At 45.4% G+C, this 26,879-nt stretch overlaps 1 protein-coding gene across 1 annotated transcript in view; it reads right to left on the bottom strand.

Moving 5' to 3' along the window:
* Positions 1 to 315: 315 nt before the first annotated feature.
* The window catches only part of ACTL8 (actin like 8), an 86,263-nt gene continuing 59,699 nt past the window's right edge, over positions 316 to 26,879 (bottom strand). Inside the window, exons 2-3 of the mRNA XM_074380162.1 lie at positions 4,267 to 4,638; positions 316 to 1,625 (exon numbers count right to left, since the gene is read on the bottom strand). Of these exons, the coding sequence (XP_074236263.1) occupies positions 873 to 1,625; positions 4,267 to 4,614 (1,101 nt within the window). The 5' untranslated portion in view covers positions 4,615 to 4,638 and the 3' untranslated portion in view covers positions 316 to 872. The remainder of the gene's footprint in view (positions 1,626 to 4,266; positions 4,639 to 26,879) is intronic.

The following is a 26,879-nucleotide window of genomic DNA, read 5'->3' as shown; positions in this document are numbered from 1 at the left end:
CAGCTCCTAAAACATGGTGTAGGTACCTGAATATTTGTCAGATATGTACTAAACGAATAAGAAGGCAAACTTTAAACAGAATATTGGAACGCCAGGGATGGATGGATAGAATGTGGCAATGGAAGAACAGGGGGTCCAGACCCTTGCCTATCCCACTCAGTGGCAGCCACTGTTCACGGGCCCCAGGCACCTCAGAGCCCACCTGGCTGCCACCTGGCTCTCTCGCACTTACACTCACTGAGTCTCCCCAAGGGGCCGCCCCCCCCACCCCCATCCATCACAGGAGCCAGCACTATTTCCAAACAAGCTGTTTATTTGCAGATATAAAACAAGATCCAACGAGTGGATCCAAAAGTGGAGGAAGACAGACAGGAAGACAGGCGGCGGGGACATCCCAGGCTCAGCTGCAGCAGGGCCTCCAGGGCCAGAAAGGGTCTGCGGGACCAGAAATGTCAACTCTCCCCCATCCCCTAGTCAAAAATAATTGGGACTCCTAGCAGAAGGGTTATCCCACTTAAAACCAACTCAACTAAGAAGAATGAGACAGACCAAGGGGCATATCAATGAAAAACCCGTGGCTCTCAGACATGGAGACAGCAGCCAGCCACTCCTACTCCAGTGGCAGGCCACCCTGGAAAAACTGTCCCCTGTAGGGTTGCCAAGGATGACATCTTATCTTCCTCCTTGGGTGGGTCCCATTCTTGCAACAAGATAAAACCTTAAAACCTAAAAAATACCCTCATGCCCCCAGAATTCCAAAGCCAGGTAACCCCACCCCATCTCACTCTACCCCTGCCCAGAACATTTTTGCTGAAATTAATCTACCCGTGCCCATCTAACAGGGGGCCATTCTCAGGGGTGAGCCAGTAGGGTCACACCCTCATACGCTCACCATACTCCTCTCGGGACATCCACTCAGACTGGTAGGTAGAAAGGTGAGCCACCACGGACGCTCCTAGCCAGACACTGAAGTTTCTATTGGAACCCGCCCAGACCGTGGCTCTGACGGAGGAGAAATGATCCCACATCAGCTCCCTGAAGAGGCGTGTTGCAAACCCGGGATAAAGGGTGTTGCCCCCGCAGGCCATCACGTGGGAGGCCAGCAGGGGGCGCAGGGAGATCTCACAGGACTCTACGGATTCCAGGATGGCCTGTGGGATGCTGGGCCCCGGCTGCTCGAACATCTGCGGACTGAAGAACATCTCAGGAGCCACCTGCTGCATGGGTGTCAGCTCCACGCGGGAGCCGTCTGGGAGCTGATAGGTGTTGCTCTCATTCAAGCCACTCTGCTGGCTCTCACGAAAGTCCAGGGCCTCTCCCAGATTCTGCGGCACGTAGCACTTGCTCATCTGAGTCACGGCGACCGTCTCCAGCTGAAACACGCTGCGTCTATCGCAATCTTCCTTAAAGAGGCTTTTCAGGAGGTAGGCAGAGAGATCCTGGCCGGCGAACTCCAGCGTCTTGCCGCTGTAGGGCAAGGGGCGGCCCTGGTGGAAAGGCTGCACGCGGGTCAGGCCGTAGCCAGAATCGACCACCACACCGGTCAGGAGGCCAGAGGCATACAGGGACATCTGTACCTGGTCGGCCAGGAGGACGGATGGGACGTGCAGCAACTCAAACAGGATCTGCAACGAGGGTGAACAACCTCAGTGCTATTTTCCGCAGCCTGCTTAGCCATCAAAGCTGAAGTCAGCACAGACCCATGTCCTCAGGGGAGCCTCGGGCTGCCCCAGGATGCTGTGCCCAGAGCTGTTGGTGCTCATGCAGTGAGGATAAAGCAGCAGCTCTGGAGGATTAGAAGGGGAGCTGGGTTTGCCCTCAGGAGCTTGTCTGCTCGTGACCGTTCAGAAGACCACTTGGGTGGAGAGGTGAGAAGAGCTCCGTGGCTGCAAGACACGGTTCTGGGATGCCGGCTGCATGAGCGGCATGGCCGCGGGTCACACGGGCAGCCGGAACTCCCACTTTAGAAGAAGGGAGACAGATTAGAAAAGAAACAAGTGCTGGATATCCACCAGTGCCTCCAAAAGGTGGAGGAAGACAGGCAAGAGAGATAAGAAAGACAAGAAAGAAACACAACAGGTGGAAGGAAGAAAAAAGGAAGGAAAGGAAGGGAAGAGAGAAGAGACCGGATGCCCACTGCCTGTCAGGAAGTGCCTCATTTTATCCTTTTTTAAAAATGAAAACCTTACAAATGTCAAGATAAACCTGGCCGGGCGCGGTGGCTCAAGCCTGTAATCCCAGCACTTTGGGAGGCCGAGGCGGGTGGATCACCAGGTCGAGAGATCGAGACCATCCTGGTCAACATGGTGAAACCCCGTCTCCACTAAAAGTGCAAAAAATGAGCTGGGCATGGTGGCGCGTGCCTGTAATCCCAGCTACTCAGGAGGCTGAGGCAGGAGAATTGCCTGAACCCAGGAGGCGGAGGTTGCGGTGAGCCGAGATCGCGCCATTGCACTCCAGCCTGGGTAACAAGAGTGAAACTCCGTCTCAAAAAAAAAAAAAAAAAAAAAAGATAAACCTGGAATTCTGATATTTAGGGTTTGGTAGAGCCCCTGGGCTGGTTTTCTCCCCCTGCCCCTCACCCCCTGAATCTTTATGAAGCCCCCCTGCTGAACATTCCTCAGCTCTGGCTGCCTCTCCAAGGTTCTAATCCCATAGAAGCAGAAAGATCGTTAACAGTCAACACTTCGGTGGCCCCAGCCACTTACTCACCTCCTCAAGCCCCCACAAGGCCATCCTCTTCCCTCAGTGGGAGGGGCTCCCTCCATTACCGCGCTCAGAAAATTGTTCCCCCCGCCCAGCCATTTCCCAAATAGCAGCCAAGGCCCTCTTTTTCAAACAGAAAATCAGATAGGGCGGCCCCATTTACAACTCTCCATTTAAAACTCCCCAGGAACTTCCTCTTCACTTAGAGCAGTGCCTGGCAAGCATTTTCTGTAAAGGGATAGGCAGTAAGGGTTGCCAAATCCAGCAAATAAAACTACAAGATGCCCAGTTAAATGTGAATGTCAGATCAACAATAACTAATGTTGTGGCATAAGCATGCCCCATGCACTATTTGAGACATACTTAAATACGAAGACATTATTTGTCATTTACCTCAAACTCAAGTCTAGGCATCATGTATTTTATCTAGCAAACCTACACCAATAAATACTTTAGCCTTTAACTTGATATATGGTCTCAAACCATCTCTGCTGCAACAACTTAACTCAGATGCTATAATATGAAAGCACACTGCCAAACTGTAAATATCAGAATTCCTGTTTTGTCTTGATGTCTGGAAAGCCTTGAAAAAATAATAACAATAAGGCTTTGCCTGTTAGGCAATGAGCATATTTTCTTTCTTCTTTTCTCTCTCTTTCTGTGTTACACAGCATATAAACAAATGTATGTGGCTATGTTCCAATAAAACTTTATTTACAAAATAGATGGTGGGCCCGAATTGGTTCATTGGGTTGCCAATCCTTGATTTAAAGTAGAATCCAAGCACTCCCCACAGCCTACCAGGCCTGCAAGGCCCCACCTCTGCCAACCTCGCCATCCTTCCTGATCAGTCTCTTCAAACAGGTTCCCCCTCCCCCTCGGTCCCCCATGATCCCGTTTCATTTTGTGTCTGGAATTCATCGCTACCTGGGATTCGTTGTTAACCCCTTCATGGATGTGCTCTGAGGGCCAGAACTTGGCCTATATCAGCATTTATGGAATTCATGAACAAGTATCCCACATCTGCCGGGTAGCCCCCCTTCCACCGAGCACTTCGGCTATTGTATGCCCATCTGCAGGTGGGGCCCCCACGAGCTCCCTTGCTTAGCGGCATGCCAGGCACTCTGACTAGGCTCTTGGGAAACATTTGTGGGGAAATTTGTTTTTGTTTTTGAGACAGCGCCTTGCCCTGTCTCCCAGGCTGGAGCGCAGTGGTGCGATCTCAGCTCGCTCTATTCTCAACCTGCCGGGTTCAAGCAATCCTACCACCTCAGCCTCCCAGGTAGCTGAGACCACAGGCACATACCACCACACCTAGCTAATTTTTGTATTTTTTTGTAGAGTCGGGGTCTCACTATAGTGCCCAGGCTGGTCCTGAATTCATGGGCTCAAGCAATACACCTGCCTGAGCCTCCTAAAGTGTTGGGATTATAGGCATGAGCCACCACACCCAGTTGGCAATTTATCTTAAAAAGCAGAATTCCGGGTGCCCAATCAAGTCCAGACATAGTATCAACTTGTTTCCCGCTCCGGATGAGAGCAGCCCCCGGAAGGCCTCACCTCCAGCATCTTCTTTCGGTCTGCAGGCTCCCTAAAAGGGGTCTCCGTGATGATCACAGGGGGGATCTCGTGCTCCCGTCTGTGGTTCTCCAACACAAATGACCAGAGGTACTGCACGGCGTCCCAGTTGACGACGCGGCCCCGCTCTATGGGGTAGCTAAAGGTGTCGGGATGGCAGATGTCGATGCCCAGGCTCACACGCCTCTGGGCATAGCTGGGGCCAGGGTTCTCCCTGCACGGTACGTAGTTCACGATGCTTGGGAAGACCATCTGCGGCTCATTCCAGCCAGCTGTGCCAGCCTTCAAAAAGCCAGACCCGTGGTCAATGATGACGGTTCTTGCAGCCATGGTGGAAGTGGAGGTGAGTGGGATCTGTGGATGCAAAGGATGGGGTTAGTTGTGCAGGCAGCCTAGGCCACCGTAAGCAGCTTCCCCGCTCCACCCAACAGTCAAACCTCAGGCTCCCCCTGAAGCTTGTCCGCTGCCCCTTCCAAGCCTTTGCACAAGCCATCCCCTGTGCCTGGAACACTCTCCCTATCCCAAATTCCCAATCATCCTACTAGGCTCCCTTAATGGGCCACGTCCAGGCAGTGGCACCCACCCCTCTGCCCACGAAGCTTCACCCACTGCACTCTGCACACACATCTATCCTGCCAGGTGAGCACTTCTGTCCCATGACCCAACTCTGCAAAGGGTTGGATTACTCTTTGCAGACTCAGCAAGAAGCCTGCCACTTGGCACGTCCTTGTAGACACTGGCTGCCTGATTAGAAGGCACAAGGAACATCAGCCTCAGAGCCACCACCTTCAGCAATCACTATGTCATAGCGAGAGCAGCAGAAGCAGGCATTGTATTAGCGATCATGGTGGCAGCTCAGGGACCATTTCTGGAGAACATAACCTCTATCCAGTAGTATGAGGAACACTTTTCTGCATGTTAGGTTGGACTAGGTAAAACTGCCATTTGTATCCATGAAAACGGTCAGAGATCAGCAATTTCACACGGTTTCGCCTGATACAGGGACTCATTTCATCTTTGCCATGATGTATAAGGTAGGTGATGTCCACTTTACAGATGAAGAAACTGAAGCACAGAGGGGTAAGATAACTTTCCCAGGGGTATGCAACTAACAAAAACAGAGCTAAGAGTCAAACTCAAACCAGACTGCAAAGGCGATGTCCTGAGCATCAGGCATGAGAAGCATCAGGTGTTAAACATGAGCTAAGCATCTAATGCATCATACAAGGGAGACTATCAAGAAGATTCCATGATTGTGGTTGGTTTCCTCATTGGTAAAGTGGGAAGAACACCCCCCCTCCCTCCCCACTGGAAAGGTAGGTATGGTCACCACCTGATGTCCAGACTTACGGTACAGCTACAGTAGCCAAGGTAATGTGGGGGCACTGGTAAAAGGATAGTCAAAGGCGGGCACGGTGGCTCACACCTGTAATCTCAGGACTTTGGGAGGCTGAGGCGGGCAGATCACCTGTGGTCAGGAGTTCAAGACCAGCCTGGCCAACATGATGAAACTCCATCTCTCCTAAAAATATATAAATTAGCTGGGCGTGGCAGTGCACACCTATAATCCCAGCTACTGGGGAGGCTGAGGCATGAGAATTGCTTGGACCTAGGAGGCAGATGTTGCAGTGAGCCAAGATTGCGCCACTGTACTCCAGACTGGGTACTGAGATCAAGACTCCATCTCAAAAAAAAAAAAAAAAAAAGATAGTCGCATAGATCCATAGAACCCTAAGTCCAGAAATAGATCCCCCCACACACAAAAAAAGGTTATTTGATCTTTGACAAGGTAGAAAAAAATAACGAAATGGAGAAAGGACAGTCTTTACAACAAACAGCAAAGAACAATTGCAGGTCTACACACCAGAAGAAGAACCTTAACCCATACCTCACGCCTTATAAAAAAAATTAACATCAAATGAATCATAGGACTAGAGATAAAACCTGAAACTGTAACACTTCTAAAACAACCCTAGGAGAAAATCATGAAGGCAAAGTTTCCTTAGATAGAACATCAAAAGCCTGACCTGTAAAAGAACAAATTGATAAACTGGACTTCATCAAATTTAGGAGCTTTTGCCCTTCCAAGACACTATTCACTATAAAGAGAATGAAAAGACAAGCCACAGACTGCGAGAAAATACTTACAAATCCTATATTTAATAAAGAACTCTCAAAACCCAGTAATAGGAGAAACAAACCGATATTTTGTAATGGGCAAAAGGTGTTAAGCATCATTACTCATTAGGAAAATGCCAGTTAAAACCACAAGATATTCCTACACACCCACCTATTAGCAGGACTGAAATTGAAGACCAGCCTAACCGAGAACTGACAAGGAAGTGGAGAAACCGGAAATCTCATATACTACTGGTGGGAATGGAAATGATGCCAGCACTCTGAAAATGGTGTGGCAGTTTCTTTTCTTTCCTTCTTTGTTTTTTTTTCTTTTTTTCTTGAGACGGAGTTTTGCTCTTGTGCGCAATCTCAGCTCACCACAACCTCCGACTCCGGGGTTCAAGTGATTCTTCTGTCTCAGCCTCCTGAGTAGCTGGGATTACAGGCATATGCTACCATGCCCAGCTAAACTTTTTATTTTTATTTATTTTTTTATTTTTAGTAGAGACAGGATTTCTCCATGTGGGTCAGGCTGGTCTTGAACTCCTGAGCTCAGGTGATCCACATGCCTCGGCCTCCCAAAGTGCTGGGATTACAGGCGTGAGGCACTGTGCCTGGCCGGCAGTTTCTTAAAAAGTTCAACATACACCTACCATATGACCTGCATTGCCGCTCTTAGGTATTTGCTCAAGGGAAATGAAAACATATGTTCACATAAAAACTTTTATGTACCTGCGTATAGTAGCCCGATAGCATTATTCCTAATTGCCAAAAACTAGAAACAACCCAAAAATCCTTCAGCTAGGGAATGGATATACAAATCTCCATTCAGTGGAATACTACCTGGCAATAAAAAGGAATTAGCCACAGATACATACCATGACTATGTGCATAAATCTCAAATGCCCGAGGCTGAGAGAAGCCAGACCCCGAAGCCTACAACATACCATATGACCCCATTCCCGTGACATTCTGGAAAAGGTAAAACTATAAGGACCAAAATCAGATCAGTGGCCGCCAGCAGCCAGAGGTGGTGGTGAGAGGGGATGACCAGAGGGGTCACGGCAGAATTTGGGGGCATGATGGAGCTATGCTGTATCTTGTTTGTGGACACACCTGTGTGCATTTGTCAAATTCCTGTAACTATATTTTTTGCAGAATAAATTTTACTCGAAGTAAAAAACAAAAAAAAAAATTGAGACAGGGTCTCACTCTTGCACAGGCTGGAGGGCAGTGGCATGATCACGTCTCACTTCAGCCTCAACCTCCTGGGCTCAAGCAATCCTCCCACCTCAGCCTCCCGGGTAGCTGGGACTACAGGTACAAGCCACCTACACCCAGCTAATTCTCCTAGGCAACAGCCTAAGCTGGTCTCAAACTCCTGGGCTCAAGCAATCCACCCACTGAGGCCTTTCAAAGTCTGAGATTACAGCTGTAAGCCACCACACCTGACTCTAGTTTAAAAAAAAAAAAAATTAAGGGAAAAATCCAGTGGGTATGGGAATATTCAGTGAAAGATGTATGAACTCATCTTGCAGAATACAAACTGTCAGACAGCAGACTGGGTGCCTAGACTGTACTTGGGTGTTTCCTGTAAGAGAGGCCTCCAGAAAGGCAGCTCAGCCCGAAGGCAGCATTCTGGGGCTGTCACTCCCCCAGCTATCTGCTCAGCTTCCGTTTCTGGACAGCAGTTACATCTGCCCATCACTATCAAGCATGACAGCCGTGGCCTGCCCCTGGCCAGCGGCTCCCTGCTGTCACCAGCTGTGGGGCGGAGAACAGGCTTCTCTGCCTTTAATCAGCACTGGCATAGACCTGGGGAGAGCCAAGAAGGAGCGCTGAGATGGCACTGTGGTGGCCGGGCCTCCTGCCTTGTCTCCTGGCAGGCTGAGTGATGGATTCCTCACACTCAATCATCCAGAGTGACGGAGAACCGGCCGCCTGCGTGACATTCCGGGAAGCGGGCTCCACTGCTGACAACGCCCTCCGCACCGTGAGAGCCGGTAGGGCTGATAAATGCTTCTTGGTCCTGGCATGTGGAGGCATGGGAGACACTAGCAGGGTGGTCTCCCCACTGTGGCTGTCAATCAAGATGCACATGGCAGGGGTCGGGGGTGGGAGAGGACTCCAGGTTGGTGGCTCAAGTGACCTGGCCTGGGAGTGTGAGGGTGGGAGGCAGGGGCCATCCTTCCCCTGGCAGAGGACTGTAAAAGAAAATCTGGATGGCTCCAGGAGCCAGCTTTGATGACAGAGAGAAAATCTATACATGCTAAAGCATTTTTACTGAGTCACCAGTTCTAGAAATCCCCATAAGCATCTAACTAGGTATAAAACCTGTTCTAGGCTAGTGTGATTTCTCACCTTCTGGAGTTTACATTCTACTAAGAAAGAATGCCCATAAGCACCAAATCGAACACAGCATGCCAGGGAGGATCAGTCCAGCAGAGAAAAGGAAAACTTGGTAAGGACAGGGAACTGAAGCAGCACAAAGGCACGATGTTATTTTAAGCAGGGCGGTCATCGAAGGCCTCTCTCTAGGGTGACATCTGAGCAGAAAAGTGAATGAAGTGAGGGAATAAGGCATCTGAATACCTGGAAAAGCATTCCGCACCAAAGGAACAGCAAATGCAAAGGCCCTGAGAAAGACAAGGTCAGATGTGTCCTAGGATCAGCCAGCAGTCCTGAGTAGCGGGGACACGGTGAGTGGAGGGAGGATACTGGAGACCTGGGAAGGACCTCGCAGGTCTCTGTCATGCTTGCAGACGTGGGAGACCACTGGGGCCTTGACCACAGGAATGGCATGATCGGACGTCACTTGTGCAAGCGTCATTTCTGCCAACAGAAAGGATAGACTGCAGAGGGCAAGAGCAGAAGATTACAGGAGGTGAAAGGTGGGGGTGGCCGGCACTAAGGCGGTGGCAAAGGAGCAGGGTGCAAGGTGGCCAGATTCTGGATACACCTAAGTAAGGCTGACAGATTGCAATATGAGACCAGGAGAAGAATGAAGGAAGACCTCACAATTTTTAGCCTGTAAAGCTAGAAGGATAAAGTATCCATTTACTGTGAGGGAAAAGACTGCAATGGGAACAGTTTGCTATTTGGGAGGAAACTGGGAAATTTATTTTGGACATGTTAAGTTGCAGGTGCCTATTAACTGTGGTGTAAGATGTCTGGCCTAGCAGCACCATCGGGAGTTCCGGAACGGATGGAATTGAAAGTGGCTTAGGCCAGGCACGGTGGCTCACGCCTGTCATCCCAGCACTTTGAGAGGCTGTTGGGAATAAAAGTTTGGCATCACCAAGAAAATGAGCATTCAAGTAAAGGATTTTTGAGCAAGGCAAATTTACTTTTGCGGAAGGGTGCTGTTCGCAGGGCTGGTCGCCACGGGAGCACACGGAACACATCAGAGAAGAGGTTTTTATTTCTAATGCAGTTTGTCCCTGTTCCTGTGTCCTGCCTCCACTGGCTGGAGTTGGTCCGCACAATTTAAGCTGAACCCGACTGGCTACTTGAAGAGCACAGGGGTTTGCATAATGAGGAGGGAAGGGCAGTTTCGGCCAGAAGAGCCATTGCAGAGGGTGGGGTAATGCACAAAGTGAGTAGCAGAGGTGGACTTTGTAGATGAGGATGGCAGAACAGTTGTTTACTAAAAGTAGGGCAGGGAGGCACAAAGGATAAGGAAGTCTGGCCTTGAAAGTGGAGGATAAAGAACAGGGAACCGAATGAACTAAACCCTTTGAAGACGAGTTTTTGCTCGTGTCCAACAGGCCAAGGTGGGTGGATCATCGAGACCAGCCTGGCCAACATGCTGAAACCCCATCTCTACTAAAAATACAAAAATTAGCCAGGCATGGTGGCACGTACCTGTAATCCCAGCTACTGAGGAGGCTGAGGCAGGAGAATTGCTTGAAGCCAGGAGGTGGAGTTTGCAGTGAGCTGAGATCATGTCACTGCATTCCAGCCTGGGTGACAGAGCAAGACTCCATCTCAAAAAATATACAGTGGTTGGGATGGAAGTGAACATGAAGAGATACAGTGTAGACAAAGACGCGTGACTGAGGGCCTCTACGGTCTAGTATCCAGGCCTTGGGAAGATACCAGAAAAGAGGACTGAGTGAGAGTGGCCAAGGAGGAAGGCAGGAAACCCAGAGGGAACAGTGTCCCGGGGCCAAGCAGAGGAAGTATTTCAAGAAGGGAAGAATCGAATGGGGTGAGAAATGAGGAGGAAGACAAAGGGCCATCCCCGTTGGATTTATCAACATGGAAGTTACCAGTAGCCCTGGCTACAGCATGTCCACTGGAGAGGTGAGAAACAGCTGGAAAAGAATGATTGAAGAAAGGGTGAGAGGTTGAGAGAGATTCTACCAAACTGGCCCAGGCTCTGCAAAAATATCACCGCACACACAGCAATGAAATGCTGCAGAAGTGTTCAAAACTCAAAGACATGACAGCCAACACCGTGCACATTTTCTGATCCCAGATCAGAAAAAAAAGAAAAAAAAACACTGTTAAGGAACATTACCACAGGCTTGTGATGCTGACCAGGAAGGAGTAAGCAAGCCTCTCTCAGCCCTCTTTCCTACTGAGTAGTACTAAAAATTCTGGACAAAATGAAAAAAAAAAAAAAAAAAAAAGAACAAGACAAAAAAAAAAAACTACCTGAGGATAACGAGCGGGAAAAAAAAATAAGAGGCAGACTGAAGAGATGCAAAACTTGGATAAGCAACCTGCAGAGGGTGACGTTCCTATTTGTTTTATTTTCCTATTTTCTCTCAAAGCTTTGACCTGAGGCAAGTTTCCAGCACAGCCAAGACCGAACGAAATCCTGTCTCTCTGGACATAACACCAAGAAAAGGGACCTATGCAACTCAACCAACTGGGGAAGAATACTAGAGAAACGGGAGCCAGTCAGGGAAAGGATTCCCCAGATTCTACTTATGAACGGGCACAGGTCCCAGCTCACCTATGCATGGCTGGGACAGACCCATGCAGTAGAGCACTGGCCTCTGTACTGACCTCACAGCAGAATCACCACCCACAAAAGGTGAGACAGAGTTGCAGGCTGCACCTAATGGGGGTGACTGAATGCTAAAATACAACCAAATAAACGTTCTCCATGGGATGTTAAAAGAACACAGTTTCACAGCATAATGCTCAAATATATATACACACACATATACATGCGCGCACGCGCGCACACGCGCGCGCACACACACACACACACACAATTTTTTTTAGACAGAGTCTCATTCTGTCACCCAGGCTGGAGTGCAGTGGCATGATCTCAGCTCACTGCAACTTCTGCCTCCCGGGTTCAAGCAATTCTCCTGCCTCAGCCTCCCAAGTAGCTGGGATTACAGGTGCCTGCCACTACACCCGGCTAATTTTTGTATTTTTTTAAAATAGAGACAGGGTTTCACCATGTTGGCCAGGCTGGTCTGGAACTCCTGACCTCAGGGGATCAGCCTACCACAGCCTCCCAAAGTGCTCGGATTACAGGTATGAGCCACTGCATCTGGCCAATGCTCAAATATTTTTAGCCTGAAAAGCTATTAATATTTTAGGCTGGGCACAGAGGCTCATACCTGTAATCCTAGCACTTTGGGAGGCCAAGGTTGGTGGATTGCTTCAGCACAGGAGTTTGAGACCAGCCTGGGAAATATAGTAAAACCCCATCGCTCCCAAAAATACAAAAAATTAGCCAGGCCTGGTGGTATGCACCTGTGGTCCCAGCTACTCAGGAGGCTGAGGTGGGAAGATTGCTTGAGCCCAGGAGACGGAGGTTGCAGAGAGCTGAGATTGCGCTACTGCACTCCAGCCTAGACAACAGGAGTAAATCCCTGTCTCGAAAAAATAAAATAAAATAAAATAAAAGCTATTAATAAATTTTGAGTTCTACTGAATAGCATGATGAATATAGTTCATAACAGAGTATTGTACATTGCAAATTTGCTGAGCGAGTAAATTTTGAAAGCTGTCATCACAAATAATGTTAAGGATTGGAGGTAATGGATGTGTTAACCAGCTTGATTTACTTACTTCACACTGTACTCATAAATTATAACATCACTTTGTACCTCCATACATTTATACAATTGTATGTTCTCAATTTACAATAAAAAACAAAATAAGAACAAAGAAAAGTTCTGTTTCATAGTAGAATGGAGAAGACAGGGGAATGAGTAAGGGGACTTTCAAGTATCAATAGAAATTATTCAATCTAAAAAACAGAGAAAAAAAAATTAATGAGCAAAGTGTCAGAGACCTACGGGACAATCTAAAGAGATCTAATATTCATGCCATTGAAATTTCAAAGTGAGAGGGAAATGACTGCCTCAGAAAAAGTTTTGAAGACATAATGGCCAAAAATTTTCCAAATTTGGTCAAAGACAAGTCTACAAAGCCAGGAAGCTCAGCACACCCCAAAGATAATAAATTCAGAAAAAAAACATGCACAGACACATTTAACCCAACTGCTGAATATCAAATATTTTTTTTAATCTTCAAAGAATCCAGAGAAAAAGAAAACACTAAACATAGGTGAATATCACTTTGAATGACTGCAGACTTCCCACCAGAAAAAAAAAAAAAATGGGAGTCCAGAAGACAGTCAGACTCTTTAAAGGACTGAAAGAAAAGAGATTTCAACTTAGAATTCTATACCCAGCAAAAAGTATTTCAAGAATGAAGACAAGACATTCTTAGATGAAGGAAAACTAAGAAAATTACTAGCAGAACTGCTATAAAAGAAATGCTAATGAAAGCTCTTCAGGCTGAAGGAAAGTAACACTGAATCTAGCACTTCAGGAATTAAGAATGAGGAGCAGAAATGGTAAATGCTTAAAAACTTACAAAGTCTATTTTTCTCCTCTCAAAATATGTATAGCCATTGAAGGCAAAGATGGGTATGGTATAGCCTACTACTTACCTAGGTTGTATGGTATAGCCATTTGCTCCTAAGCTACAAACGGGTATGTCGTGTTATTGCATTGAATACCATAGGCAATTGTAACATAATGGTATGTGCATTATTTTGTTGGTAGATGTGGAGTCTTGCTATGCTACAAACTGATATGGCATGTTATTGTACTGAATACTGTAGGCAATTGTGAACATAATGGTATTTATTGTTTTGTTTCATTGGCAGATACAGAGTCTTGCTATGTCGTCCAGGCTGGTTTTGAACTCCTGTCCTCAAGGGTTCTTCCTGCTTTGGCTTCTCAAAGGGCCAGGACTACAGGCAAGAGCCACCATACCTGGCCAGTAAGTATGTGTATATCTTTACATAGAAAAGGTACAGTAGAACTGTAATATTATAATCTTATGGGACCACCATCATATATGCCATCTGTGGTTGATCAAAATGTCATGTGGTGAATGACTGTAATTGAAATTGAAAATGGAAAACAAATAGTGAAAAGTCAATAAAGCCAAAAGTTAAAAGCCAGTTCTTTGAAAAGATCAAAGACTGACTAAGAAAAAAAAAAATGACACCAAAGACTGAGACCAGGAATGAGGTGGCATCACTTCAGACGCTACAAGAGAATATTAAGAACAGCTTTCTAACTGCTGCTTTGAGAATTTAGGTAAAATGCATAAATCCTTTAAAGACATAACCTACCAAGCTCAGTCAAGAAGAAATATATAAATATATAAATAGCCAAATAACTATTAGAAATAGACATTTTACAAACCTTCAACAAAGAATGCTCTAGGTCTAAATGGTTTCACTGGAGAATTTTACCCAACATTTAAGGAAGAAATAATACTAACTGCACACAATCTCTCCCAGAAAGCAAAAAGAGAAGGCAACATACCCCAACTCAGCTTCAGGGGCCAGTATTACCTTGAACCAAAAGCAAAGATACCACAAAATAAAACTCAAACCAAAATCTCTCATATTATTCTTCAATAAAATTTTGGCAAGCCCAGTAACATATAAAAACAATAACACACAATGACTAAAAGGGGCTTATCCCAGGAATGCCGCACTGGTTCAATATTTTTAAATCAGTATGATTCAAACCAGTAACAGACTGAAAAAGAAAAGCCACATGACCAACTCAACAGATGTAAAAAAATCAATGGATAAAATTCAACATGCATTTATCATAAAAATGTTTCACAACTAGGAACAGAGAATACTTTCTTCAACCTAATACAGAGAATATCCAAACACCTACAACTCACATAGGTAATAGTGAAAAACGGAATGCTTTCTCCCTAAGACTGGAAACAAGGCAAGGATGTCCGTTCTCATCACACATATTCAACATTGAACTGGAAGTCCTAACCCGCGCAATATGGCAGGAAAAAATAAAAGACACATAAACTGGAAAGAAATAAAACTATCCTATTTGCAGAAGAGATAACTGTCTAAGTAGAAAATGACAAAGAATCTACAAAAAAAAAAATCCTAGAAGTAGTGAGTTTGACTAAGTTACAGGATATAAGTTAAATGTTTTAAAAATCAATTATATTTTATATACTATCAAAAAATAACTGAAAACCATTTCTTTTTTTAAAAAAGAGAATGATTTACAATAGCATCAAAAATGATGAGATACTTTGGTATAAATCTAACAAAACATTAAATGTGCCTAAAACTACAAAATACTGATAAATAAAAAAAAAAACCTAAATAGAGAGATTTGTTATGTTCACAGATTAGACAATTCAATATTATTAAAATGTCATTTTTACCTAAACTGCTTTACAGATTCAATCCTATTCAAAATCCCAGAATCCCAGTAGGATTATTGTTAGATGGCAATAAGTTGATTCTAAAATGTATATGGTAAGACAAAGGAATTAGAATAACGAAAACAATTTTTAAAAGAACAAAGTTGGAAGACTCACACTATCTGATTTCAAGGCCCACTATAACTTTACAACAATCAAGATACAGCTGGGTGTGGTAGCTCACACTTACAATCCCCAGCACTTTGGGAGGTAAAGACAGGCAGATCACTTGAGCTCATGAGTTCGAGACCAGCCTGGGCAACATGATGAAACCCGATCTCTACTAAAAATACAGGAAAGAAAAAGAATTAGCCAGGCTCAGTGGCATGTGCCTGTTGTCCCAGCAACTTGGGAGGCTAAGCCAGGAGGAAGAGACTGCAGCGAGCTGAGATCACGTCATTGCATTCCAACCTGTGCGACACAGCAAGATCCTGTCTCAAAAAAAAAAAAAAAAAAAAAAAAGACTAAAAGAAAACCCAGTCATCAAGACAATGTGATATTGGTAAAAGCACAATCATATGATTCCGTAGAAAAGAACAGAGTCCAAGAATAGACTCATACAAATCGAATCAACTGATATTGACAAAGGTGCAAGGACAATACAGTGATGAAAAAACAGTCTTTTCAACAAACAGTGCTGAAAAAACAACCTCTCCATGTAAAAATATTAACTTCAATTCATTCCTCACTTCTTTACAAAAAAGTTAACACAAAATGGATCATGTAAAATATACATATAACAGAAAATTATAAAACTTTTACCAAAAAAAATGAGAACATCTTTGTGACCTTAGATCTAAGAATATCTAAGTGTTCTTAGATACAACATCAAAAGTACCATCCATAAAAGAAAAAGTTAATATCCTGGACTTCACCAAAATTTTAAAATTCTGCTCTTTGAAAGACACTATTAAGAGAATGAAAATGAAAAGCCAAAGATTGAGAGAAGATATTTGCAAGTCGCACATCTGCTAAAGGGCTTGTATCCAGAAAGACCTATCAATAATCAATAACAAGAAAGCAAACAATTGCCTTCCAAAGATGGCCCAAAGGTTTCAACATTTCATCAAATAAGCCACACAGATGGTAAAGAAACACATGGAAAGATGCTAAATGTCATTAGTCACTAGAGAAAAACAAATTAAAACCATAATGAGATACTACTCTAGTACCTATTAGAATAGCTAAAAAAATTTTAAGGACAATTCCAAGAGCTAACAAGGATATGGAGAAATTGGAATTCTCATACACTGCTAATGGGAATATAAAAACGTACAATCTGGAAAACAGTTTAGGAGTTTATTGTAAAGTTAAACATATACTTACCACACAAACCAGTAATCCTATTCCTACATACTCCAGAGAAATAAGTAAGAACCTGTGTTCACAAAAAACCTTACACCAAATGTTGGTACAGGCGAATAATCAGTGAAGACTAGAAACAACCCAAATGTTCTTCAGCTGGTAAATGAATAAACAAACTGTGGTATATCCATACAATGGAATACTACTTAGCAATAAAAAGGAACAAACTACTAAGACACACGACAATATTTGTGATTGTCAAAATCCCTATGCTACATGAAAAAAACCAGACTTATATACTGTATGTTCCCAATTATATGACATTCTGGAAAAGGCAAAACTATAGCAAGAAAACAGATCAGTCATTTCTGGGGTGGTGAGAAGAGTTAACTACACAGGCCCAGAAGAATTTCTGGAGGTGGTGGAATCATCTCATATCTTGATTGCCACAGTGGTTACGTGCCTGCATGCATTTATCAGAACTGAGAACTATACAACAAAAAAAGCAAGTCTCGCCGCATGAAATTCTAAGGTGAAATTTTTGAAAGAACATTTTAGGGGCAGATGGTAAAATTTGAATATGGGTTATATTTTCAATGTTAAATTTCCTGTGTTTGATCACTATATTGTGGTTTTCAAAGAGAATATCCTTATTTTGAAGCAGATCCATGAAAAAGTATTTACAGGAAAAATACCACGAGATTTACTTTCAAATAGATCAAGAAAAGCCCAGCATGTGTCGACAGAAAAGGTGTCAAAGCAAATGGGGTCAAAAGATAATAACTAGTGAATATATATGATGGATATTGGAGAGCACGTTGAACTATTCTTGGACCTTCTCTAAATGAAAAGCTTTTAGGCAAAGAAAGGACTCGGGGGGAGAGAACTGGGAGACAGTGAGACAACTTTGAAGAGCTCTGCTCTGAAAGAAAGCAAAGAAAGACAACAGTAGATTGTGCAGAGAACTGGGGCCCCAGGAGGTTTCGGTTGTTTTGTTCAAGAGGAGGAATAATGCGTTAAGGTTTTATGCTGATGGGAATAATCCAGTGGAAGAAAAAGTTGAATAAAATCAGAACAAACTAACAGTTAAATCTAGACACTATAGCAGCAGTCCCCAACCTTTTTGGCACCAAGGACTGGTTCTGTGGAAGACAATTTTTCCACAGACCTGGAGTAGGGGTTGGTTTGGGGATGATTCAAGTGCATTACATTTCTTGTCTACTTTCTTTGTATTATTATATTGCAATATATAATGAAATGATTATACAAATACCCACCATGTAGAATCAGGGGAGCCCTGAGCTTGTTTTCCTGCAACTAGATGGCCCCATCTGGGCGTGATGGGAGACAGTGACAGATCATCAGGCATTAGATTCTCGTAAGGAGCCCACAACCTAGGTCCCTCACATGTGGCGTTCACAATAGGGTCCGTGCTCCCATGAGAATCTAATGCCGCCACTGATCTGACAAGAGGCGGAGCTCAGGCCATCCTGCGGCTGAAAATACAGATGAAGCGTCACTGGCTCACCTGCCTCTTGCTCACCTCCTGTTACCTGGTCCCTAACAGGCCACAGCCTTTCCATTCTCCGTCTCTGGACCACAGCCTGCTCCTTCCTTCCCTGGCCGGGACATTTGTCTTACCCTCTATCTGGAACCCCTGGCCAGCCCCTCCAGAAGCTAGCTCTCATCACTCTTGTCTAGCTTGAGTGAGATCTGGAGCCTTTCCTGACCACGCCACTCCAAGCCAATGCTGCACTGACTAATTTTATTACTGTGACAGGAATTATTACCATATATCATTATGCCGTGTGTTTGCTGGCTGGTGTCTACCTCTCCCAAGCACCACCAGAACGTAGGCTCCAGGAAGACAAGCTCGTATTTGTATTTTACTTCCCCATCTCTACCACGTAACTGACATATTTTTGTTAAATCGGTTTGTGTTGAATGAATAAATTTTTAAAAATACATTGGTTTGCTGGCGGCATGATCGCTCCATATGGGTTCCACTCCCGTGTCCCTAAAACATGAGTTTCTTCTATAGCTTCTGGTTACTTTCCTGCTCCAAACTCTTCAACAGCTCCCACTGCCAACAAAATGAGGCCTAAACTTAGCTTGACACACAAAGCCCACCAGCCTCTGGCCAACTTTTTTCCGTCTTCTCCATGCACCAGAAGTTAGAGTCACGCTGGAATATCTGCTGCTGGAGAATTCAGTCCTTTCCACATCTCTCCTCCGCCTAAAATTCACTTCCACCACACCTCTGTTCTCATGCTGGTGTGAATAATCCACTGGAAGAAAAGGTGAATGAAATCAGAACAAACTACAGTTAAATCTAGACCCTGTATCAGCAGTCCCCAACCTTTGTGGCACCAGAGGCTGGTTTTATGGAAGATAATTTTTCCTTATCTTAGCTGTCTCACTGTCTCGCATTTCTCTCCCTGCTAGAAAGATAACACGCCCTAATGCGTAAGCTCACACTGGTCTGTTGAGCTCTTATTGTCATCTGCCTTCTGCTAATGTGGACCTGGGGTCTTCTGTCCCTCCAGTTTGTGCAGTGTTTGCACACACAAGCTCCCCAGGGTTTGTTCAACAAGATCCAGTTTTTCAAGATCCACACCAAACCTTTGCTCCAGAAAGCCTCTACCACCAGACAACTGGCACATGGGAACTCATTCCTCCATGGACCACCACAAACGCAGGATCCTTACTGAGCGCTTACTAGGAACCAGGGGCTGGGTATGGCACTTCCCACACAGTACCTCATTCACTCTGCACAAAAATCCAACGATGAGAGCATAGTATCAGGACCAATATTAGATGAAGAAACTGAGGCTTAGAGAAGTGAAGGAGTTGTCCCTGTGTCCCACCTTTGGGTGTAGTCAAGACTCAATTCTATACCTGTGGGTTCAGAGCCCAGGCTCTTCACCACTGCCATGATTAACTGTGTGGCCTTAGGTTAAGCAACTCCCTAAACCGTAGTCTTCAGATGAGAATAACTATCTTTCGCAGATGCTCGAAGGACTAACAAGATCGTTTGAAAGAGAAAGGTGTGTTAGCTCACACTGGTCTGTTGAGCTCTTACTGCCACCTGCCTCCGGTTCACGTATACCTGGGGTCTTCCATCCCTCAATTCTATGCCATGTTTGTACACACAAGCTTCCCAGGTTTTGTCCATCAAGAATCTGCCCGGGACCCCTATGAATTGCTTTGTGATTGTAAAACATCTCGCAAGGAACTTTCCACTTTGCTGAGCAAGGATTGAACCCAGGGTATCAGGCTCCAGGGTCTGTGCCTCCAACCTGCCAGCCAACCTGTTTCTCACCTGCCAGTGCTGCAGTCCCCACAGCACATTCTCAGCGAATCCTCAACAACCTCTTGAGGTAGGCAACCTCATGCCAGTTTCCACCTTTTACAGGTGTCAGCACTGCTACCGCTGCTGGCACAGCATGCTGGCTATGATCCAAACACCAGGCCAACTATCACTCCTGGCTTCCCCAGCATGACACTAGGAGGTCAGTACTATCATTGGCCTGTTTCATACATGAGGAAACTAAGGTACAGTTGGAAAACGTACCCGTGACCCCACAGCTGCTGAGGAGCTGAGCAAGGATTGAACCCAGGGTATCAGGCTCCAGGGTCTGTGACCCCAACCTGTCAGCCACCCTGTTTCTCATCTTCTCAATGCTGCAGTTCCCCACAGCACAAAGATTCTGATGTCTTAATCTGTGGAAATTGTGACTATGTCACATTACAAGACCAAGGGGAATGAAGGCTGCAGAGGGAATTAAGATTACTGATCATCTGACTTTGAGAAGGCAAACACTATCCTGGATTATCCATGTGAGCCCAAAGTAATCACAAAGGTCCTTCCAGTGTGGAAGAGTGTGGTTGGAGTCAGAGAAAGATGTATAGATGCGGCAACGCTGCCAGCTCTGAAGATGGAAGAAGGGGCCATGAGCCAAGGACTGCAGGTGGCCTCCACAAGCTGGAAAAGGCAAAGACATGGATATTTCCCTAGAACTCCCAAAAGAAGGGATCCCTGACAATACCTTGCCTGCGGCCCAGTGAGGGGCATTCTGTGCTTCTGACCTCCAGAACTGCAGGATAATGAATTTGCACTGTTTTGGACCCCTGTGTTTGGTAATTTGCTATCGTAATAAAAGAAGATGTGTGCAGATGCAAAAGAAGCTCCCATTTCTTTCCTCCTCAAACCTCAGCAGCACAGCGCTCTGCAGACTAATCCAAAGGCAAAACCCCATCCCAAACACCCTCCCTTGCTCCCTGTGCAGAAGTCCTCCCTGAGGTCCGCTTGGGCTTTGTCTGGCTGCAAGGTGTGACTGGACATTGTATCCTGAGGCCAGACGTGGCCGGGCTTCCCTGCAAATCAGGAACCTCCGCTACAGGCTTCTTCCACTCCAAAGTCCCCTCCCGGGAGCCAAGAGCTAAGCAAGTCCCACTCCCAGCAGCAGCTGGACTGAGCCTCATTACCAGGGAAGTCGGAGCCTCCAGGGACACAGGTAGATTTGTGCGTCTTAAAGAGCAATAGAGTTCAGGGAGGACTGTACTGAGATAGCGCGGAGAGTACCAGAAGAAACAGAAGGAGAAACAGAGAGAAAGACATCAAATTTGCATGAGGGGAAAACAAGGTTTTAATTATGCCTTTTCTTAACCTCATTGTACCTTGAGGTATCTTAACATTACTCTCCCTGGCAGGAAGGATTGATTGATTGCCTCTTGGCATTCAGAAACCCGGATTAATGTAAAACTAACCAGTCGTTCTGAACTCTGGGGAATTAATCACTTAAATGTGGGAATTACTCAATAAACCATTCAAACATACAATGAACCAAGCCATTAAAAATTAATCGCTCGACATCCTGGCCGTGTAAACAGGGCTAATAAGACCCAGGCAGCCCAGAGAGAGGAGAAGAAGGAGGAAGCAGGAAGATGATGCCTTTTAAAGGCAGCCACACCCAAGGACCCGCGTAGATACACCAAAGTCCAGGATGCACATCACAAATCATCAGGGAAGGTGACATCTGGTCCCTAGGGTCTCCCAGCCTGTCCTCAGGACAAGAGTGGGCAGGTAGGTGAGAGAGAGGGGACCTCAGTGGGCTGTTAGGAAGAGGCAGTGGGGTTAGAGCTACAGGGTTCAACAAATCCTTACTGAGCATCAACTATGTACCAGGCACTGTGCAGGACTCTGCAGGTACAGCCACCAACCAGAGGACAGGGGCTGCCTCCAGGGAGCTGACACTGGAGTGGAGGGTGTGCATGGGTGTCTGTATGTCTATTAGAAACTATTTATTTTATGAGGCACTGGCTATAAAGAAAAACAAAGCAAGACTTGAAAGAGGTAGAAGATGCAGAAGATGAAAAGAGTTCCTTTTTTAGACTGTGGAGGTACCATTTGGCCAAGACCCCAAAGTAGTGAGGGCAGGAAGCACATAGACATCTGGGGAAGAGAATTCCAGGCAGAGGCCTGGGCAAATGCAAAGGCCCTGAGGTTGGCAAGGGAGCTGGAGGGAGAGGAAGTGGGTCCCAGAGGCATGAGGCTTTGGAGGAGGGAACAGCAGTGAGGTGCACAGAGTATCTAGGGCCTCATTAGGAAATTGGAAAGAATACGACTTTGGTCCCCAGGGAGATGGAGAGCCACTGAAGGTTTCTGAGCCGAGAGGAGGTGGGTCCCATCTGTCCTGTTTATTAGGAGACTCACACTGGTTGCTGGGTTGAGGATAGAAGATGGAGACTGCCAGGCACAGTGGCTTACACCTGGAATCATAGCACTTTGGGAGACTGAAGCGGGTGGATCACCTGAGGTCAGGAGTTCGAGACCAGCCTGGCCAACATGGTGAAAACCCCATCTCTACTAAAAATACTAAAAACTTAGCTGGGCATGGTGGTGTGTGCCTATAATCCCAGCTACTTAAGAGGCTGAGGCAGAAGAATTGCTTGAACCCAGGAGGCAGAGGTTGTAGTGAGCTGAGATTGTGCCACTGCACTCCGGCCTGGGCAACAAGAGCAAAGGTCCATCGAAAAAGGAGGAGGAGAAGGAAGAAGGAGGACAACTGGCTGGGAGGCAGCTGCAGTGGTCAGGGGCAGTCATTTGCCGGTGCCCGGTGTCCTCGCTGTCTCCCAGTCAACAGCACCCAGGTCCCAGGTCTTCCTTTGGATCTGCCCTTTCCCCGTGTCAGCCCGTGGCCTGGATGGGCTGGATTCGATCCACTCTCAGCTCAGGGAGGACCATGTGACCCAACTCAAGCCAGTGAGAGGAGGAGACACTAAGGGTTTCTGGGAAAGAGCTTCCTCACTTATCACAGGAGGCCCCCAAAGATCTATTTGCTCTTGTTCGGTTGGTAGACGCCAGCTCTGAGACCACCACAGCCTTTACTATTTGCCGTGACAGCCTGAGGAAGAGGCAGGCCTGTGAAGAAGGGCAGGGCCAAGAATGTCACAGAGAAATACGGCCAGGGCACATCACCACAAACTTCTGGATCAAACTGCTCCTGAACATGAACTACCTTTGAGGCTATAAGTCCACTGAAATCAATCAATTTCCTTGTTCTCTTTAAGCCATTTTGGGTAGGTTAGATTCCTAACAGACGGAATTCTTAGGGTTTGTATGTGATGTCACTTAGGTCATATGAGGACCCTAGGAACTAAGTATCTATCCAATTGTCCAACTTACAGATACAAAAACTAAGGACTAGAAAAACAAACTGTCCAGAGGCATAGTGATGGAAATTGGCAAAGCTGACATCTGAGAGTCTCGCTGGCTCAGAAGTCCTGCTCTGCACTTAGACCATATCACTCTCCCTGGCTGACTCTGTCTGCCTTTACAATCACAGGGACCTTCTGCTGAGTTTGATGACTTAAGTCAGGATCGAACTATGTAGCACACACTCTCACTCCCCACTTTCATCCTGTGCAGTTGTATTAGTCCGTTCTCACACTGTTAAGAAGGACATACCCGCAAGCCAGGCATGATGGCTCATGCATGTCATCAGAGCACTTTCAGAAGCCAGGCACACTCCTGAGGTCAGGAGTTTGAGACAGGCCTGGCCAACACGGCAAAACCGCATCTCTACTAAAAACATGAAAATTAGCCAGGCATGGTGGCAGGCAACTGTAATCTAAGCTACTCAGAAACTGAGGCAGGAGAATCACTTGAACCTGGGAGGTGGAGGTTGCAGTGAGCCGAGACTGCATCACTGCCCGAGCAACAGAGCGACTCTGTCAAAAAAAAAAAAAAAAAAAAAGACACACCCGAGACTGGCTAATTGATAAAGGAAAGAGGTTTAATTGACTTACAGTTCCACATGGCCGGGAGGCCTTAGGAAACTTACAATAGTGGCGTAAGGGAAAGAAACATGTCCTTCACATGGCGGCAGGAAGGAGACACGCTGGGCAAAAGCAGGGAAATCCATCCGTGGCTTATAAAACCATCAGATCTCGTGAGAACTCACTATCACAAGAACAGCATGGGGTAACCACCCCTGTGATTCAATTACCTCCTACCATGTCCCTCCCACAACATGGGGATTATGAGAACTATGATTCAAGATGAGATTTGGGTGAGGACACAGCCAAACCATAGCAACAGACATCACTATTATTGTAATTATTGTATTTATTGTATTTATTTTATTTTGTTGAGACAGAGTCTCTCCCAAGCTGGAGTGCCATCGCATGATCTTGGCTCACTGCAACCTCAGCCTTCTTGGGTTCAAGCAATTCTCTGGCCTCAGCCTCCCAGGACCTGGGATTACAGGTGCCCACCAACATGCCTGGCTAATTTTTCTGTATTTTTAGTAGAGATGGGGTTTTGCCATGTTGACAAGGCCAGTCTCACACTCCTAGACCCAAGTGATATGACTGCCTCGGCCTCCCAAAGTGCTGGGATTACAGGTACGAGCTACCACACCCAGCCATCACTAACTGAAGACCTCTTTTCTGCAAAATAAAGTATCAGCTAAGTCTAAGAGTCAATCAAAGACAATATGGTAGAGAAAGTTACATGATGTTATAATACTTTTTTGAGATGGCATCTCCCTGTCACCCAGGGGGTGCAGTGGCATGATCTCCACTCACTGCAACCTCCGCCTCCTGGGTACAAGCGATTCTCCTGCCTCAGCCTCCCAAGTGGCTGGAACTACAGGCAACAACCACCACGGCTGGCAAATTTTTGTATTTTTAGTAGAGATGAGGCTTCACCATGTTGGCCAGGCTGGTCTCAAACTCCTGACCTCAAGTGATCCGCCCACCTTGGTCTCCCAAAGTGCTGGGATTACAGGCCTGAGCCACTGTGCCTGACCTCCATGATGTTATGACTGGGGATATGACTGGAGCCAGGCAGCCTGAGGTCACACTCCAGTTCCATTCCTTACCAACTGCAGTAACTCCTTTCAGCCCAGGTAAGAGGAGATCCTACCCTCAAGCCCCATCGTCTGATAAATATCTGTCCACCACCCCACAATATACACACACACCCCAACACACACACACACACACACACACACACACACACACACACCGGCACAGTGCAACTCCTGGCTCCACACCTACCCTCGTGACTGATACTACTCAGGGCGAAACACTGCCCAGCCACCCCGGCTCAACTTCACAGAAACAAGCAGCAACCTGAATCCACACACCATGCAAGCTGGTTGTATGTACTGCTGCCAACAGCAGGAGGGCACAGCTCTGAGTCGCGGGGAGGATTTGAGCTGCAAAAGCGCTTCGGTAAGAGAAAAGACAAATTAACCAACTTATCACATCTTCCTCTTAGCACTCCTGCAATAGATTCCCGCGAAATGAAGGATCATTTCCCAGAAACACAGGGCATCCATTTTCTTGTTTCTCTTCACGCTCCACGTTGGGGTAGTAAAGGTATGCAAATTAGCTAAATTAGAGAAGCATTCACACAGCTTGGGGACACTTCGAAACCCTAAACAATTCACACGATATTCTATACATTCTAGTTAGACATACCCATCTCTAGATATACTAAGGGTAAAAGCATGAGACCGATGATTTACATTGACAACTAGATGGACACTGAACGCTAGGACTGCATTTTCAAAGCATGAATAAATTTAAGTTTTTAATACATTGAATTTAAAAATTCTTACTGATTTGTATTTTGCTTCTTAATGTGTACAGATAATTCTGAATTTTAGATGAAAAACTTTTCGAAAGCTTCAGGAATTCTTTTACATTTACTCTCACTTCTAGGTGGTAAAACTTTAATTTTGTATGCTTTGAGCATAATTATGTTCATTTTTAACCTTTTATATCACTACTATCAATAGAACACCAACTACGTGAAAATTCTGATTACATCAGGATTTATTTTACTGAAGGCAAGAAAAATTTTACGGAATACATAACTTTTGAGTTATGTATGACTTTAGAACTCATCCAACTGTCTCAGACTTACAATGGAATACCAAAATGTGCAAATCATCATTAAATTTGGTCATCTTGGTATCTACAGATTTTATCTTTATCCAGGTATATTTCTCAGAAAAAAAAGGATAGATGTTTTATTTAACAGTTTGTTATCTTGTTTTATGTCTTTAAATATCTAGAATTGGTATCGGTGTGTCCATTTATACTATTCCCCAAGTACTGCAAATGCTAGAGATGGACCTGACCAGCTGTGTGACTTTGAGTAAATTAATTAACCTCTCTGTGTCTCATCTCATCTGCAAGGAGGAGATTAAATAGTTTCTAGCTCTACAGAGCTGTCATAGGGATTAAGAAAGTAAATACTTACAAAGCACCTACAACACAGTCTGGCACACTGAGCTTTCTGAGTACTTTTAGGCAGAGCAGAGTTTAGCATAGAGGTGCAGACATTATTTTAATAGATTGGCAAAAGCGTTTGATCAAATTTAACATGTATTTACTCTTAAAAACTCAAGGAATTGAAGAGAATTTCCTTGACTGGATGACCATGACATAGTAAAACCTACAGCAAATGCCACCCTTCGCTGGGAATTTTCGCCTTATTTCTCTTAAGACTGGCACCAAGGCAAAGGAGTCTGTCACTACTACAACAACACAGCATCGTATTGCAAGTCCCGGCAAAGGCAGCAGCAAAGGAGAAACATCACATAAAATAACTGGAAGAAGAGACAGAGAGACCACCGTTGTTCACATTTAAGATAGCACCATCATTTACAGGAAAAAATCCAACAGAATTTGAACACATTCAAAGTGACCAACTTAAAAATCAATAGCATTCTTTGACCCTAGCAATAACCAGCCAGAAGAAAACACAACAGAAAATGAGATCCCACCCGTATTATCAATGAAAACACAGGAACTATTTCAGAACTGACTCAGATGCTCAAGACTTGTATGGAGAAGAGTTTTAAATTATTTAAATGACCCAAAAAGGCAGCTGTCCTATTAACATTGGTCAC

This window comes from Saimiri boliviensis, chromosome 11, assembly GCF_048565385.1.
Source record: "Saimiri boliviensis isolate mSaiBol1 chromosome 11, mSaiBol1.pri, whole genome shotgun sequence".
Classification (NCBI taxonomy): domain Eukaryota; kingdom Metazoa; phylum Chordata; class Mammalia; order Primates; family Cebidae; genus Saimiri; species Saimiri boliviensis.
The sequence above is the reverse complement of the archived record's forward strand: the minus strand, read 5'-3'. Positions and strand labels throughout refer to the sequence as shown.